The 15,550-nt window shown below is 31.3% G+C and overlaps 1 protein-coding gene across 4 annotated transcripts in view; it reads left to right on the forward strand.

Annotated features, from left to right (window-relative positions):
• LOC132758576 (neutral amino acid transporter 9-like) overlaps positions 1-15,550 on the forward strand; it is a 30,936-nt gene that overhangs the window by 11,349 nt on the left and 4,037 nt on the right. For 2 of the 4 annotated variants that reach the window (XM_060750252.1, XM_060750256.1), the window contains exons 7-13: positions 1,838-1,879; positions 2,362-2,568; positions 5,094-5,198; positions 8,850-8,956; positions 13,773-13,877; positions 14,244-14,392; positions 15,192-15,281. In XM_060750252.1, the coding sequence (XP_060606235.1) occupies positions 1,838-1,879; positions 2,362-2,568; positions 5,094-5,198; positions 8,850-8,956; positions 13,773-13,877; positions 14,244-14,392; positions 15,192-15,281 (805 nt within the window). Of the gene's footprint in view, positions 1-1,837; positions 1,880-2,361; positions 2,569-5,093; positions 5,199-6,041; positions 6,149-7,207; positions 7,315-8,849; positions 8,957-13,772; positions 13,878-14,243; positions 14,393-15,191; positions 15,282-15,550 lie in introns of all 4 variants that reach the window. The other 2 variants (XM_060750255.1, XM_060750254.1) reach the window with 2 other exon arrangements.

The following is a 15,550-nucleotide window of genomic DNA, read 5'->3' on the forward strand; positions in this document are numbered from 1 at the left end:
TGTTACATTTATATATTGTAAGTTCAGTTGTTACATTTATATATTGTAAGTTCAGTTGTTACAATTATATATCATAAGTTCAGATGTTATGTTTATATATCCTAAGTTCAGTTGTAATATTTTTATATCCTAAGTTCAGTTGCTACATTTATATATCCTAAGTTCAGTTGTTACGTTTATATATCTTTAGTTCAGTTGTTACATTTATATATTGTAAGTTCAGTTGTTACAATTATATATCGTAAGTTCAGTTGTTATGTTTATATATTGTAAGTTCAGTTGTTATGTTTATATATTGTAAGTTCAGTTGTTATGTTTATATATTGTAAGTTCAGTTGTTATGTTTATATATTGTAAGTTCAGTTGTTATGTTTATATATTGTAAGTTCAGTTGTTTCATATATATATTGTAAGTTCAGTTGTTATATTTTTATATCCTAAGTTCAGTTGCTACATTTATATATCCTAAGTTCAGTTGCTACATTTATATATCCTAAGTTCAGTTGCTACATTTATATATCCTAAGTTCAGTTGCTACATTTATATATCCTAAGTTCAGTTGTTATGTTTATATATCGTTAGTTCAGTTGTTACATATATATATTGTAAGTTCAGTTGTTATATTTTTATATCCTAAGTTCAGTTGCTACATTTATATATCCTAAGTTCAGTTGTTACGTTTATATATCTTTAGTTCAGTTGTTACATTTATATATTGTAAGTTCAGTTGTTACATTTATATATTTTAAGTTCAGTTGTTACTATTATATATCGTAAGTTCAGTTGTTACAATTATATATCATAAGTTCAGATGTTATGTTTATATATCCTAAGTTCAGTTGTTATATTTTTATATCCTAAGTTCAGTTGCTACATTTATATATCCTAAGTTCAGTTGTTACGTTTATATATTGTAAGTTCAGTTGTTACAATTATATATCGTAAGTTCAGTTGTTACAATTATATATCGTAAGTTCAGTTGTTACAATTATATATCATAAGTTCAGTTGTTATATTTTTATATCCTAAGTTCAGTTGCTACATTTATATATCCTAAGTTCAGTTGTTACGTTTTTATATCTTTAGTTCAGTTGTTACATTTATATATTGTAAGTTCAGTTGTTACAATTATATATATGGTAAGTTCAGTTGTTACAATTATATATCGTAAGTTCAGTTGTTACAATTATGTATCATAAGTTCAATTGTTATGTAAAGAGGTTCGAAGTTAATTGTTATATTTTCTTTTTTTTTCAAACATCAAAGTAAATTTTATGTTTCTGTCAAATTTCTTCAACACAGAAAGCTCTAAAGATCCTGTAACACACATTTTTATGGTTATATATCATAAATATGATGCTCAAATTAAGATTTGTCAATTTTGTAAGTTCCAAAAAGCATTATTTATAAAGATATTATGGAATTAAACATTTCTTGTAAATAAAGGGAGATAATAAAATAGTTATTTTCTATAAAGTCTAAGTCATATTTTTCAATAAGAAATAAATGCATATTTAATGATTACATATAATATGTACAAATATTTGCAGTACAAACTTTACATATTCTTTGATGTTTGAAAATTGTTTTATAAGCATAATTATATACATATATATATTATTTCACTTAAGTGTGGTATACAACCTTAATTACAACATACAGGATCTTTAATCATTAAAAGATATAGTGTAAGTAACAAACTAGCTCTGTGAAAATATTTCGGGTAAAGAATCATGGTTTTCCTCAGATATATTATGTTATAAATTATGTTATCTTAGACTGTATATTGTTATTTTTTAGGTTATTTTAGATTGTACATTATGTTGTTATATTTCAGATCAGTCTCAGGGTGAAGACATATCAACCTCTGGAAGCACTGGTATGTTTAACTATAAAACTTAATACTTGGAAACTAATCAACCATTTATACATGTAGTTAAAAATTACTTTAGTTGGCCTGCTTAGCTCAATAGGGAGAGCATTAAATTTTTGTAATCAAGGGGTCACTGGTTCAATCCTTAAGCAAGATGAGGACTTTGAGTCTCTTGGTCATTAGTCTTTCACAAATGATTCAGAAATCACATGGAAAAAGAAGTCAGTCACTATAGGAGATATTTGGTAATTACTGGTTAATTATCCATATGATTCATAGTTTACCAGTAAGGTATAGGTCAAAGTTGAGACTGGTTTGATTCACATACTTTCATACAGGGTTAGAGTTACAGTTCAACTTGTGTTCAAGGACTGGCCTCTGAAAATATGTTAAAATGACCTTCGTTATTGGCATTCATTATCAAAATGTCACAGATTTTACTGTACATCATAAGTAAAATGTAACAATGTTTATTTTATATTTTGCAGATCCTATATGTCCATCAAGATCTCCACAACCTAATCCTAACCACACTTCACCAAACATCTCCATGGTAACTGGGGACCATTCCCATGATGCAACATTTTCAAGATGGTGGGATGAGCAGAAAACGGTTCCCATAATGCTCATAGCTGTTGTATTTCCTCTCATAAATTTTAAATCACCTACATTCTTCACAAAATTTAATGCCTTAGGTAAGTATGTCTATAATTATCCCCCGCCGATGGAATCGGGAGGGGGATATAGTTTTGGCGTTGTCCGTCCGTCGTCCGTCCTTCCTTCCGCACTCACAGGACAGTAATTATGTGGCTAGAGGGACAATAGGTAACTGTTCTTTCTTTTTGATGTCATTCATTCCGTAATGCTTTTATGTGACTATTTTCTTTTATGTGGCTAAAAGGAACAATAGAGAGAACAATAGAGTAGCCACATTATTACTCTCCTGTTAGAACGTCCGTCCTTCCGTCCATCCATCCGTCCGAATTTCGTTTCCGCGCTACTTCTCTGCAACTACTGGCTGGAATTCAACGAAACTTTATGGGAATCATCAATATCAAGAGGAGATGCGCATATCGTCGGCTTGTTCTGGTCAGACCCTTTAACTCATAGTTATGGCCCTTAATTAGTTATGTAGTATGCATATAGAGTAAAAATCGTTTCCAGAGTAGTTCTCTGCAACTACTGGCTGGAATTCAACGAAACTTTATGGAACCTTCAATACCAAGAGGAGATGTGCATATCGTCGGCTTGTTCCGGTCAGACACTTTAACTCAGAGTTATGGCCCTTGATAAGTTATGCAGTATGCATATGGAGTAAAAATCGTTTCCGCGCTACTTCTCTGCAACTACTGGCTGGAATTCAACGAAACTTTATGGGAACCTTCAATACCAAGAGGAGATGCGCATATCGTTGGCTTGTTCCGGTCAGATACTTTAACTCAGAGTTATGGCCCTTGATTAGTTATGCAATATGCATATGGAGTAAAAATCGTTTCCGGAGTAGTTCTCTGCAACTACTGGCTGGAATTCAACGAAACTTTATGGGAACCTTCAATATCAAGAGGAGATGCGCATATCGTCGGCTTGTTCCGGTCAGACCCTTTAACTTAGAGTTATGGCCCTTGATTAGTTATGTAGTATGCATATAGAGTAAAAATCGTTTCCGCACTACTTCTCTGCAACTACTGGCTGGAATTCAACGAAACTTTATGGGAACCTTCAATACCAAGAGAAGATGGGCATATTGTTGCCTTGTTCCTGTCAGACACTTTAACTCAAAGTTATGGCCCTTGATTAGTTATGCAGTATGCATATCGAGCAATAATCGTTTCTGCACTACTTCTCTGCAGTTACTGGCTGAAATTCAACGAAACTTTATGGGAACCTTCAATACCAAGAGGAGATGTGCATATCGACGGCTTGTTCCGGTCAGATACTTTAACTCAGAGTTATGGCCCTTGATTAGTTATGCAATATGCATATGGAGTAAAAATTGTTTCCGGAGTAGTTCTCTGCAACTACTGGCTGGAATTCAATGAAACTTTATGGGAATCATCAATATGAAGAGGAGATGCGCATATCGTCGGCTTGTTCCGGTCAGACCCTTTAACTCAGAGTTATGGCCCTTAATTAGTTATGTAGTATGCATATGGAGTAAAAATCATTTCCGCACTACTTCTCTGCAACTACTGGCTGGAATTCAACGAAACTTTATGGGAACCTTCAATACCAAGAGGAGATGCGCATATCGTCGGCTTGTTCTGGTCAGACACTTTAACTCAGAGTTATGGCCCTTGATTAGTTATGCAGTATGCATATGGAGTAAAAATCGTTTCTGCGCTACTTCTCTGCAACTACTGGCTGGAATTCAACGAAACTTTATGGGAACCTTCAATATCAAGAGGAGATGCGCATATTGACGGCTTGTTCCGGTCAGACACTTTAACTCAGAGTTATGGCCCTTGATTAGTTATGCAGTATCCATAATATAGAAAAATATTTGTTTCCTCGCTACTTCTCTGCTACTACTGGCTGGAATTCAATGAAACTTTATGGGATACTAAGAGGAGATGTGCATATAGTCGCCTTGTTCCGGTCAGATACTTATAACTCAGATTTATGGCCCTTGATTAGTTATGTAGTATGCATACATCTCATTGGCATTTCCAGATTTTACTATTTAACACAAAGTTATGGCTCTGTTATTGCCCTGAATATTTATCAAGTTCAAAGAATATTACTGTTTATGCCATGATTAATATATAAATAAAGCCTTATGTCTTCAGTTGTTGTGTTAATAATAACCAGTACTCGGCAGGGGATATAAATTCAACGAATTTGCTTGTTTTATTTAAGATGTAAGAATGCTTAATCTGTAGGCCTTTTTTATGAAGAATGAATTGTGTAAGTTTCTAGTAGATTGTTTACAGAAGGTAAAGGTCACTTGTTATTTCATATACATTTTTGCCCAAATTTATCTTTTTTATATTCTTTCAATTACTTCAAATCAAAATGTGAACTTGGTATGCATGCTTCTTTCAATGACCTGAAGTGTGGTGCACAAGAATCTTTACTCTGTCCTTCTTAATTTTTTATCTTACAAATCTCACCAGAAAAGATTAACAAGTATTTCAATCCAGGTACATGTATGTATTTCAATTTTGTGTTTTTTAGTTATAAGAAAGCATTAAACATGAGGGATATTATTGTATTATTTCAGGTACTATATCAGTAACATACCTGGTTTGTTTTGCTATGAAAAATGCCATCAGTTGGGGTGTTCATCTAGATTTCCACAACACATCTAGTCCAGTATATGTACATGGTAAGTTAACAGAAAAACCTGTGCTTTATGGTTAATGTGAATTTCATGTGGTCAGATAATAATCAGGACTTTTATTTAGCTTTTCTGAGCATAAAACTTTGTTTCTGCTTGCTCCTGCGTAAAATTTTTTACGGCTATGAAATTTGGGTCTTCCTTCATTAATAGATGAGAGCTTTGTACAAATATATGTATTTGGAACTTCTGTTTAACTAAGTTCAAGAAAAATGTTATAATAAATGGGTTTTTGAATACGACTAAATTCTGTTTAATACTGTCAAACAATACCTACAAGCAAATGTCTTCTATCTCTGGATTGAAAAATTGCACCATTTACTTGTTGGTGTATATGAGTAAAGAAATTTATGAATTTGTTGAACATTTTGCAATGTATTATACTATATTATTGATTTTGATTTGCGTTGTTCTTAATATTAATCATTGTTCACACTCTTACATTTGATTTTGATGAGGAATGGCTGTTGATTAGGGAAGTAGTTTTTCCACATTATGTGTAAGGTAATGGACCTACTTTTAGTTGACATAAAATGCTGAAATTCTGCTGAAAACATCCGATGGAATTGTTCTTCTTTGATTTTAGAATGGTTTAGTTTTAAAGAAATTTCAAGGTGAAAGATGAACCAATCACTCAAAAAACAGACACACCAGTCCTCTTATGCTGAGGTGAAGATTTGACCTTGTGTGAAATGCATGAAATACTATAAAATGTTTCATCATTCAACATACAGGTTGCTTTAAAATGGTCCATTACTTTAACAAGTTCTATCATAAGCTTAGTTGTATCATGAGTTTATCTACAAATGTTATATGTATTTCTTCACATAGAATACAGGAATACATTTCCTGCATTTACTGGCGTAGCCGTCTTCGGTTACTTTTGTCAAAACAGTGTTATAGCTATAACACGACCTCAAAAATATCCTCAGCGTCGTGTAAGTACGAAATGTGTACTCACAAAGACCCCCTGCATTTGACCTGCTTTTGTGTAAAGGCTCAGAGATGTCCAAAGTGTTAGACGGACATGAACCAGATATAGTTCTCCTTATTCCTTTGTTAGCTAGGACAGAAGTCACCTTGGACAAAATCTTTCCTGCTCTTTATCATTTAAGATCATCTTATCACATTTATTAACTGGATCTTCAAAAATACCCTGATAAAGAAAACAATATTGTCTCTCAGTAAGCTTTAATTGTAAATCTTACACATTCACACTATTTAATATGTATTTTTTTTATTTTGACCACTGTTTTTTTTTTTACTAAATATGGCAAAGGTCAAAGTTGAAGTTGTTCTTCCTCATATATATTGTTGATTTGAATGCTGCCACTGTTTAATCAATTGAGTTGATTATTTGTTGTGTATACAAAAAAGGTTCAAAGTTTATGGTTGAAATGGCCTTAATATTTGGGGAATGTAAATTTCTAACTAGAAAATTCTGTAACCCTGTAGTCTCAATCTTTGTATCATGTTGCTTTATTGTTTTCTGTTGAATGTTACATTTGTAGATGACAGCATGTCAAAGGTCAATGTCACAGTAGTTGTGATATGATTTATTCCAATACAATCCATAAATTGTGAATACATTGATTTGATTTGTAAAAAAAATTTAATGTTCATGGTCACATTTTTATAGTATATAATATTTGTATGGACTCTTATTAACAACTTATTGTAGCCTTGACATTAATATAAGCAAAAAATAAGGTCAAAGGTCAAATTTGTTTTTATGAAGAAATTTTAGATAAAGTTTATCCCAGATGTTTATTGCTGAATATGGTTGTTTACAGATTCTGAATTAGTTTTCATGCAGGTTTATAGTGAGGGGTTTTCCAACCTCACAACAAAGCGAAACTAAACTGATAAATATTTGTAGTATATAGTAGATACTATTTTGATATTTTCTTGTATCACCATTTACACATGCACAATTTTACTATGATTTACAACTCTTATAGCTACAATGTAGTTTTATTTACAATGTATTTCTACAGAATACAAGAATTCATTTCCTGCATTAACTGGAGTTGCTGCCCTTGCATTTTTTGTTCAAAATTGTGTTCTATCAATCACAAGGGCTCAAAAATACCCTCAGTATATAGTAAGTACCATGACAAAAAATGAATTGTTGATCACTGGCTAAGTATAAGCCCAAGAGGTATGCACTTTCAATGTACATTACTTCCCTTTTTTTATGTTTCTCCAAATTTTGAATTGTTCTTTTCGAATATATTTTAGGGGCTAGCATAAACCTCAACTTTTCCTTTTACCTAAGTTCCTGTTTTACACTCAGATTCTATAGTATGTGTTTACCTTAATCCATGTTTTACTGAATTTGAAAAATGAACTTGTCCAGCTTTGAATTTGGACCAGTCCATTCAAAGTTGTCCAGCTTTGAATTTGGACCAGTCCATACAAAGTTGAAGGGATTTCAATATAATGATACCAAAATTGAGCTACAAACAGTATTGAGTCTGGCCTGGCTCTATATTGGTGGGTAAATGCTAATCTTGTTCTGTTCTAGGAGGGTAGAGGTTAAATTTGAAATCAGTGACTTATGTTTGAAGACTATAGTGACCCACATGGAAAAAAAATAGCAGAAAAAAAAGTGTACTTATTAATAAGTAATAACATATTGACGTTTTAATTTGAGATTAAAAACTTGGTAGTTACATTGTATATTAGATAAAATGATATTTTTTTATGAAATAATCATTTAAATTGAATAGATTTATTTGGTTCTTGATTTTTACGTCTTTTAAAGATTCTAGCGTTCTTCAAGATATCTTTAACTGTAGAATGACCTTGTCTTAATCAAGTTTGATATCTTGTAAGTAATGTAAGGAAATTATGACCCTCTCTATCATAACTGTCTTGTTATGGTCTTGGCTATAGATTTCATATGTTATGTTGGTAAAATATTTGTTTTCCTCTCTATAATAATTGCACATTCTCCTTGTCTGTATATATTCAAACAATAGTTCCAGTTTATTTTAGCAGATATCAAATAAGATTGTAAATAAAAAAATGAAAAAAGATAGAATATATTAAAGCAATGATGATTTAATAATGCAGTATGAAATGGATAGTTGAGTGACTTTTTAAACAATGGGTAACAGTAAATCTTTTTAAGATTTTATTCAGTTTGTTACTTATTTCGGATAGGAAATGTATTGTTTGTTTTATTAAAAAAGGAAATTTGTCTTTTGACTATACATGTAAAAGGGAAATTTGGTTATTTGGCTTAAAAGAAGAAAAAGAAATTTGTTTATTTGACTAAAAAATGGAATTTTATATAATTGACTAAAAAATAGAATTTTGTTTTACTAAATTAGGAATTTTTTTTATTTGGCTAACAAAAAGACAATAAGACATTATAATGGCTAAAAATAAAACAATATGAAGAAAAATAGGGTAGCTACTTATTTACTTATAAATTAGGACCTAAAATATCACTTCTTTATTTAATTAGTACATACATATAATGATGAAATTGTCAATTTCAGAATTTTTATTTTTGTAGTAAACATTAACTATTCGTTTATAAAATGATTATCAAGTATATACAAAGATTGGATACCCACCTATTGTGCACATTTACCCCCATACCATACGCACATGATATTTTATTTTCAGAAGTAAAGAGCACATTCCCATCGTTAACTGGCATATCAGCACTTGCATATTTTGTACACAACTGTGTATCTGCTATTACACGTTTACAGAAACACCCAGAAAATACTGTAAGTATTTGTAAACAATTGTGATGATATTTTGTTTTACATGTTTATCAGAATAGTTTATAGACAATAGTGTATTTACTTTAACACATGACAATAAACACCCAGAAAATATCATGGTTAATTGTGATTTTTACTTCTGCATGTTTTCCAGAATAGTTCATAATAATAGTGTATTGGTTTTAACATGATTACAGAAACTATCAGAAATGATATGTAAGTACCGTATTAGTGAACAATTGTGAAGTTTGCTTGTTCACTAAAATACTTGAAAATACATATCAGCAGTTTTTGATCATTTATTGCAGTTGTAAAGTTTGCTTGTTTACTAAAATACTTGAAAATATTGTAATACATATAAGCAGTTTTGAACATTTATTGCATAATAGTAGCATTTGCTAAAACACAAGAAAGTATAAATATTTATTTAAGATGAAAAATATGAATTAAGAGTTTGCATAGATATTATGCTGATAATTCAATAATTTAAAAACTACCACATGACAATTTTATGCATTTTATAGGGTATTGCATCAACCACAATTGTAATATTTTGTTAGATATGTTTTTAATAGTCTGGAATGAAAATGTTTATAGTTGTTGTACAATAAATTTTTGGCCATCTGGAACGCCATCTTAAGTTCCTCAGTTCCCCAACCATTTTGAGGTATAAGTAAATCTGATTTCATAATCAAGAGACCCAGCCAACAATGTTGGTATATGAAACCTATTTTTTTATGATCAATGACTAGCTACTGGTCCCAGTAAGCAAGGAATAATAATAATAATAATAATAACTTTATTTACCGAAGGTAACACATTAAGACATATACAGGTTGCAACATCTTATTTACAATGCGGCCTTCTAAAATAAAAATAAAAAACACACTTACACAAAAGAACACATATCAATCAAAGAAAATATAACATGTAAAAAGAAATGATTAAATGGTTATCACAATTTTAACATATATTAACACATATACTGAACATTCATACAATTCATTCTATTTATCATTAAACATATGGGAGCTTTTTGGCAGCCCTGTAAATTCACATGTATAGTTATTCAATACATGTATTACGGTATTTATGAAATTTCAAAGAGTCTGTGTAAGATATGATTCAAGGGAGGTAACTGTTAAATAAACAGTTCATCTAGAAAGTCCAGAAAATAGATTCTTCTTCATGCTCTGAAACAGCTGCCAAACAGATAATTATAATAGTGGGTGTAATTGTTATCACTACAAACAATGCACAGAACATTATCTTATCAACTGCCTTGCCGACTTCCTGCCATGTTAAATTTTCAGTGTTGTCTGCTTCAGAAATAACAGTATTGTCACTCCTTTCCTTCTTGACTGCCTGCAGATCTGTTGCCTTAATTTTGTTTTGTGAGTTTTCAATACCGTTTTGTTTGCTCTCTATCCTGTTTCTACCAAGTCGGGAAATTTTTAATATTAATTTGTAAGGCGATGAGATTGGAATAGCTGTATCTCTTTCATAAAGAAAGTTATTGAAAATGACAATTACAGTTGATACCATGCTAAAAAGTGTAGCAAAAAGAATATAAACACACATAATTGGGACAGGGTCACCTTGTTTTGGTAATTCATCCGTGATGACAGTCAAAAACACACTTAAAGACAGCATAATTGTTAAAGAAAAATCTATGCGTTCCGTTGTTGGTATAAGAAAAGCAAAACAGTTTAAGGCTCCAATTCCGTTCATTGGAATGATGATAGTTAGAATATAAAAAGTAGGTTGTCTTTCATAAATCAGTCTGTATGTTATGGTTGGCGGATTATTTACACCAATTCTGTACGGAATCGAATCTGTTTTCAAGAACCATCCACCATTTTGAATATAGTATTGAGTTGAAACAGAAATGTTGTTAGCAACAATCTTCATCTTGTCCATGGTATAGTCGACAGAAACGAATGTTAAATAACATGCATGCTTGTCAAAAGGCCAGTATTTCATATTGAATTTACAAGAAGTCTCATAAACATCTCCGGGAGTAAATTCGGCAAATCCTGCAGAGGTGAATTTTATACGCATCCCTGATCCAGATAAAGGTTCAAATGTCATTGATTGAGCTATAGTAATCGCTGGTGACCAAACAGCACTAATTTTGATATTCAAATTTTCAATTCCATTATACTGGGCTGGCATCCATGTGATGCGCTCATCAATCCAGTATGATGTAAGAACCAAAGCTGTTGAAATAGATCCATGTATAGGGTCCACATCCGGTTGACTGTAGAGTAATAATGTGACACCAACGTTTATAACTTCACTCTGGTTGTTTAATGGAATGATGTCAGCATCATATGATGTCAAAAGTGATTTTTTTAGATCTGTTGCATTTTCATATGACTGGCTGTTTACCTTCCCACATTCATTTAATATAAACAGGAGTAGTGGTATAGGTACCTTCAGTAGTACAAGAATTTCTTTCGCCATTTTCGAAAAAAAAATCCTCCTTTGAAAACTTCTATTTTTAATTGGTTATCACAAGTGGTGTATTGATTTAAATTGATTAATGAAGTATTCATAAATGAATAATCCATTGAAGAAAAAATCAATTGTGCACTTTTTGTTATACCAAATACAATCTAGGAGTATTTGTAGTTTAAAATCCAAAGTTTATATATAGCTTGTAGTGGTGCAGAAGTTGTTACATCCTAGTGTCACTTTGTATTGTAAAAACTTTAATCCTATTAAAAGAACTTTTATCAGTACTTTAATTACTTTAAAGTACTAGTATAATTAATTATATGAGATGAAAAATATACATCTAGTTTATTTGAATTTCCTGTTACACTTTTTCATATACAAGTATACTGTTCCGTATTCCAAAAGAAAATAAAAGCTAGCTGCAGTTTTTGATAATTCAAGATTTATATGGCATAATTTAATAACTGGTGATACAATTCATTTAAGGTGATATTTATTATCAGATTATAATTACATTGGATAAAATTTTAACTAACACTTGGCGTGATGAGCAAAATTGATTGATCATTGGAGAATTATTTACTTTCAATTTGTGTTTAAAATTATGACCACATCCACTCACTATTGTCCAAACAAAGTGCCCATTTATTGATACCCTATACTGGATGAGTGAGAATCAATACTTAGATTTTAACCTTTGTTTCAGTCATCATTGCAATGCTGTGTTTATAATAATATGGTTATTATATAAGGTCACCTTAGTGCAGTAACAGGTTAACTATTTATATGATTTAATAGTAGTTAGCCTGTTACTGCACTAAAGTGACGATAAGTAACTTGATCTGGAACGTTTAACTATGTGATCCTTTCTAGTAAAATGTATGAGAGCTTAATACATGTAACATGATCAAGAAAACTCCAGTTATAACACTTTTATTATATACCTTTTCAAATTGAGACTACATATTCACGCCATAACGTAATTTGAAAAGTGCCAGTTACACCATTCTGGAGTGCACTTGAGTGTGATAAAGACCTTTTTTGTGTCGGATTCTATTTGTAAATGCGATACATTTAGTAAATGTAGAAAAATAAATGGACAGGTATATAATAATGTTTTTTTTTGGGCCATTGATTGTGATTGTGAAAGCTTGAATCTTTGCCAACAAATTTTGAGCGTGATTCCTGGAAAGCAGTACTTTTGTCATTCGTAGTCAGGGATGTAACCCACGCTGAGTTTAGAGGCATACAACTTAACCACTAGGCCACTGCTTACCTGTCTGATTCAATCTCTGTTTATTGACAAAATGTAAAAATGACCCATTAATGACCTTTTGTTACATCAGTCTAGGGATTTTAAATATTGATACCATTCTACTATTATTGATGTCATTCATTATTAAGCAATGGTCCAGTGATGACACAGTCTGACAACAAAGCCAGAAATCTCAAGTTAGATTGCCCGCTGCTCTTACTAATATAACTAACAATTTTTTTGCCAAAAAGTTTTCGTGAAGACTATAGATTAAATTATGTCATGCATACAGCTTTTTGTATGGAAAGAAAGTATTTGAATTTGTGTTTAGGGGAGAATTTATTATATGCCTTGGATAAGACAATTATATTTTTGAAAAAATATATTGATAAATTGTAGAAATACCAAACTTAATCAAGATAAGTATAAGTTAAAAAATATATAAATAAGATAAATTAGTAGTTAAAAAATATATAAATATACACAATTTGCATTTAATTTTGAATGTTTTATACAAAATACAAGTAACCGTGCAGAGTTTACAATTTTTATCATCATATTTCTGCATATTTTTGCATGTTATAAATATTCTATTGCATAGTTAAGGCCTTATGCCAGCTTTAATCTCTTTAAGCTTACCATACTAAATATCTTAAATGGAGAGAAAATTTCATAAGAAGTATTGACTGAATAGTGAACACTGCAGACCATTATCAGATGACACGGATGTGACGGCTGATCTTGGACTGCACTGGTCACATGGGTAGAATTAGTTGCCACCTGCAGGCTTAGAGTCAATGTATATATTATTAGTTATAAAGATTTTTGACAGGTTATATGGCCCTATATAAACGCTAGGCAAGAGTTATATTGCAAACAACCATTTATATACTGCCATATATCATGTCAGAAATATTTATAACAAATTTATAATACAGCAAGCATCCTTTTTTAGAGGAATATGAATCAACAGCGGCCGTGTATATAAAACTACATAAGTGTCACGATTATCCAATGAAAAGCAACTTAACAAAAGTGCAGTATTATAAAAGAGTATATATAAAATTATATCATTGTGGTAATTCAAGTTTTGTATTCTTACAGGTTCGTGATTTGATTATAGCATATGTGCTAGTAGCTTTGACCTACATCTACATGGGTGTGATTGTGTATGTCTCGTTTGGTCTGGACAAGGACTGTCTAGAGGACGTAAGTTGCCTTCTACATGTCAAATGACTTTGCTCGAATCTTTTTGATAACCTTTTGTTTAGACATTAGCTAACTATTTTCTCTAAAATCTATTTTCTCTAAATTCTCACAGGTTGAGATATTAGATTTGAATGATAAATTTTAACTTCTATTAAAGAAGGAGATAACCCATTACTGCACTAGTTGATGAAATATAGCTACCTATGATGATGAGGGTATTTCCTTTAATCCAATTGTTCTAAATGTTACTGCAAATCTCTTGCTTTATATTAATTAAAATGAACTTTCTTCCAAACGCCTTGATTTGATATTAAAATTCTAACAGTTAATTTCATTATGATAAGAAAATATTCCCTTTGATTTCAGAATTTTCTCAACAACTTGAAGGACACAAATGTGATGGCATTTGTTGCGAGAATTGGTCTCTTCTTCCAGATGATATGTGTTTTCCCTCTTCTAGTTTTCATCTTCCGCCTACAGTTCATGAACTCTCTTTTTGGTTCCATTTGGCCAAGGTAGAAATGATTAATTCTCTGTGCAGTTTACAATTTAGGAACCCTGATGTTTGGTACTATTTTAACTAAAGGAAAAAATTAGATCATTCATTTTATAATATTGACAGTTCTTGTATACTCTTTTTTCAGTAACATTTGGCCAAGGTGAGAAAACATGATATTATTTATGGTTCATGAACTCTGCTTTTGGTCCTGTTGTGCAGAGGTTGGAAAACTGATTCATGCACTTAATGGCTTAGTTCATGAACACTGTTTTCAGTTTCATTTAGCCATGGAATTAATTCTCTACTTCGTTCCATTTTCCCAAGGTTAAGATATAAGATCATAACTGCTGCCTCATGAACTCTCTTGTTCCATTTGGCCAAGGTTATAAAACTAGAATCATTATCATAATTCTTTATTTGATTCCATTTGGCCAAGGTTATAAAACTAGAATCATTATCATAATTCTTTATTTGGTTCCATTTGACCAAGGTTATAAAACCAGATGATTATCATGATTCTTTATTTGGTTCCATTTGACCAAGGTTATAAAGCTAAATCATTATCATGATTTGGTCACGAATTGGCCAAGGTTATTTATAAACTAGATCATTACAATGAACTCTTTTTGGTTTCATTTTAGCCAAGGGTTAAAAGGATAGATCATACATTTGCAATACAATTCATGAACTCTTGTTTGAATAGTAAAAGGAATAACAGTCTTACAAGTGAAGAAGTAGAAACTAAATTATAAGATACTGAATATTAGTTGTAAAAGTTGTTCCGCTTTAAAAGCAGGATTTTCATCACATTTCAGTTTAACACATGTGCTGTTGCTCAACTCTGCTCTGATAGGTGTTTGTATAATATTTGCTGTGTTTCTGCCACATATTGGGAAAATCATTGGGTAAGTACACCTGTATTGTAATGATTGAATTTTATCTCAGATAATGAATCGATTTATTTATATTTATTATTTTATATCTCAGATTGTGTTTGTTTGGTTTATACAGAATTTATTTTAGTTAGATTGTGTAGGAAGCTATAAGCTTATAGACACACTTTCGAATCCGTTCCTGGAACCAACCAGTACTGAGCAATGAGTGTGAAGTTTCTTGCTCAAGGAAACAACGACTTGCCCCTGACGGGGCTTGAACCCATGCAGCTAGCGATCAT

This window comes from Ruditapes philippinarum, unplaced genomic scaffold, assembly GCF_026571515.1.
Source record: "Ruditapes philippinarum isolate M1 unplaced genomic scaffold, ASM2657151v2 ctg336_1_1_1_1, whole genome shotgun sequence".
NCBI classification, from domain to species: Eukaryota; Metazoa; Mollusca; class Bivalvia; order Venerida; family Veneridae; genus Ruditapes; species Ruditapes philippinarum.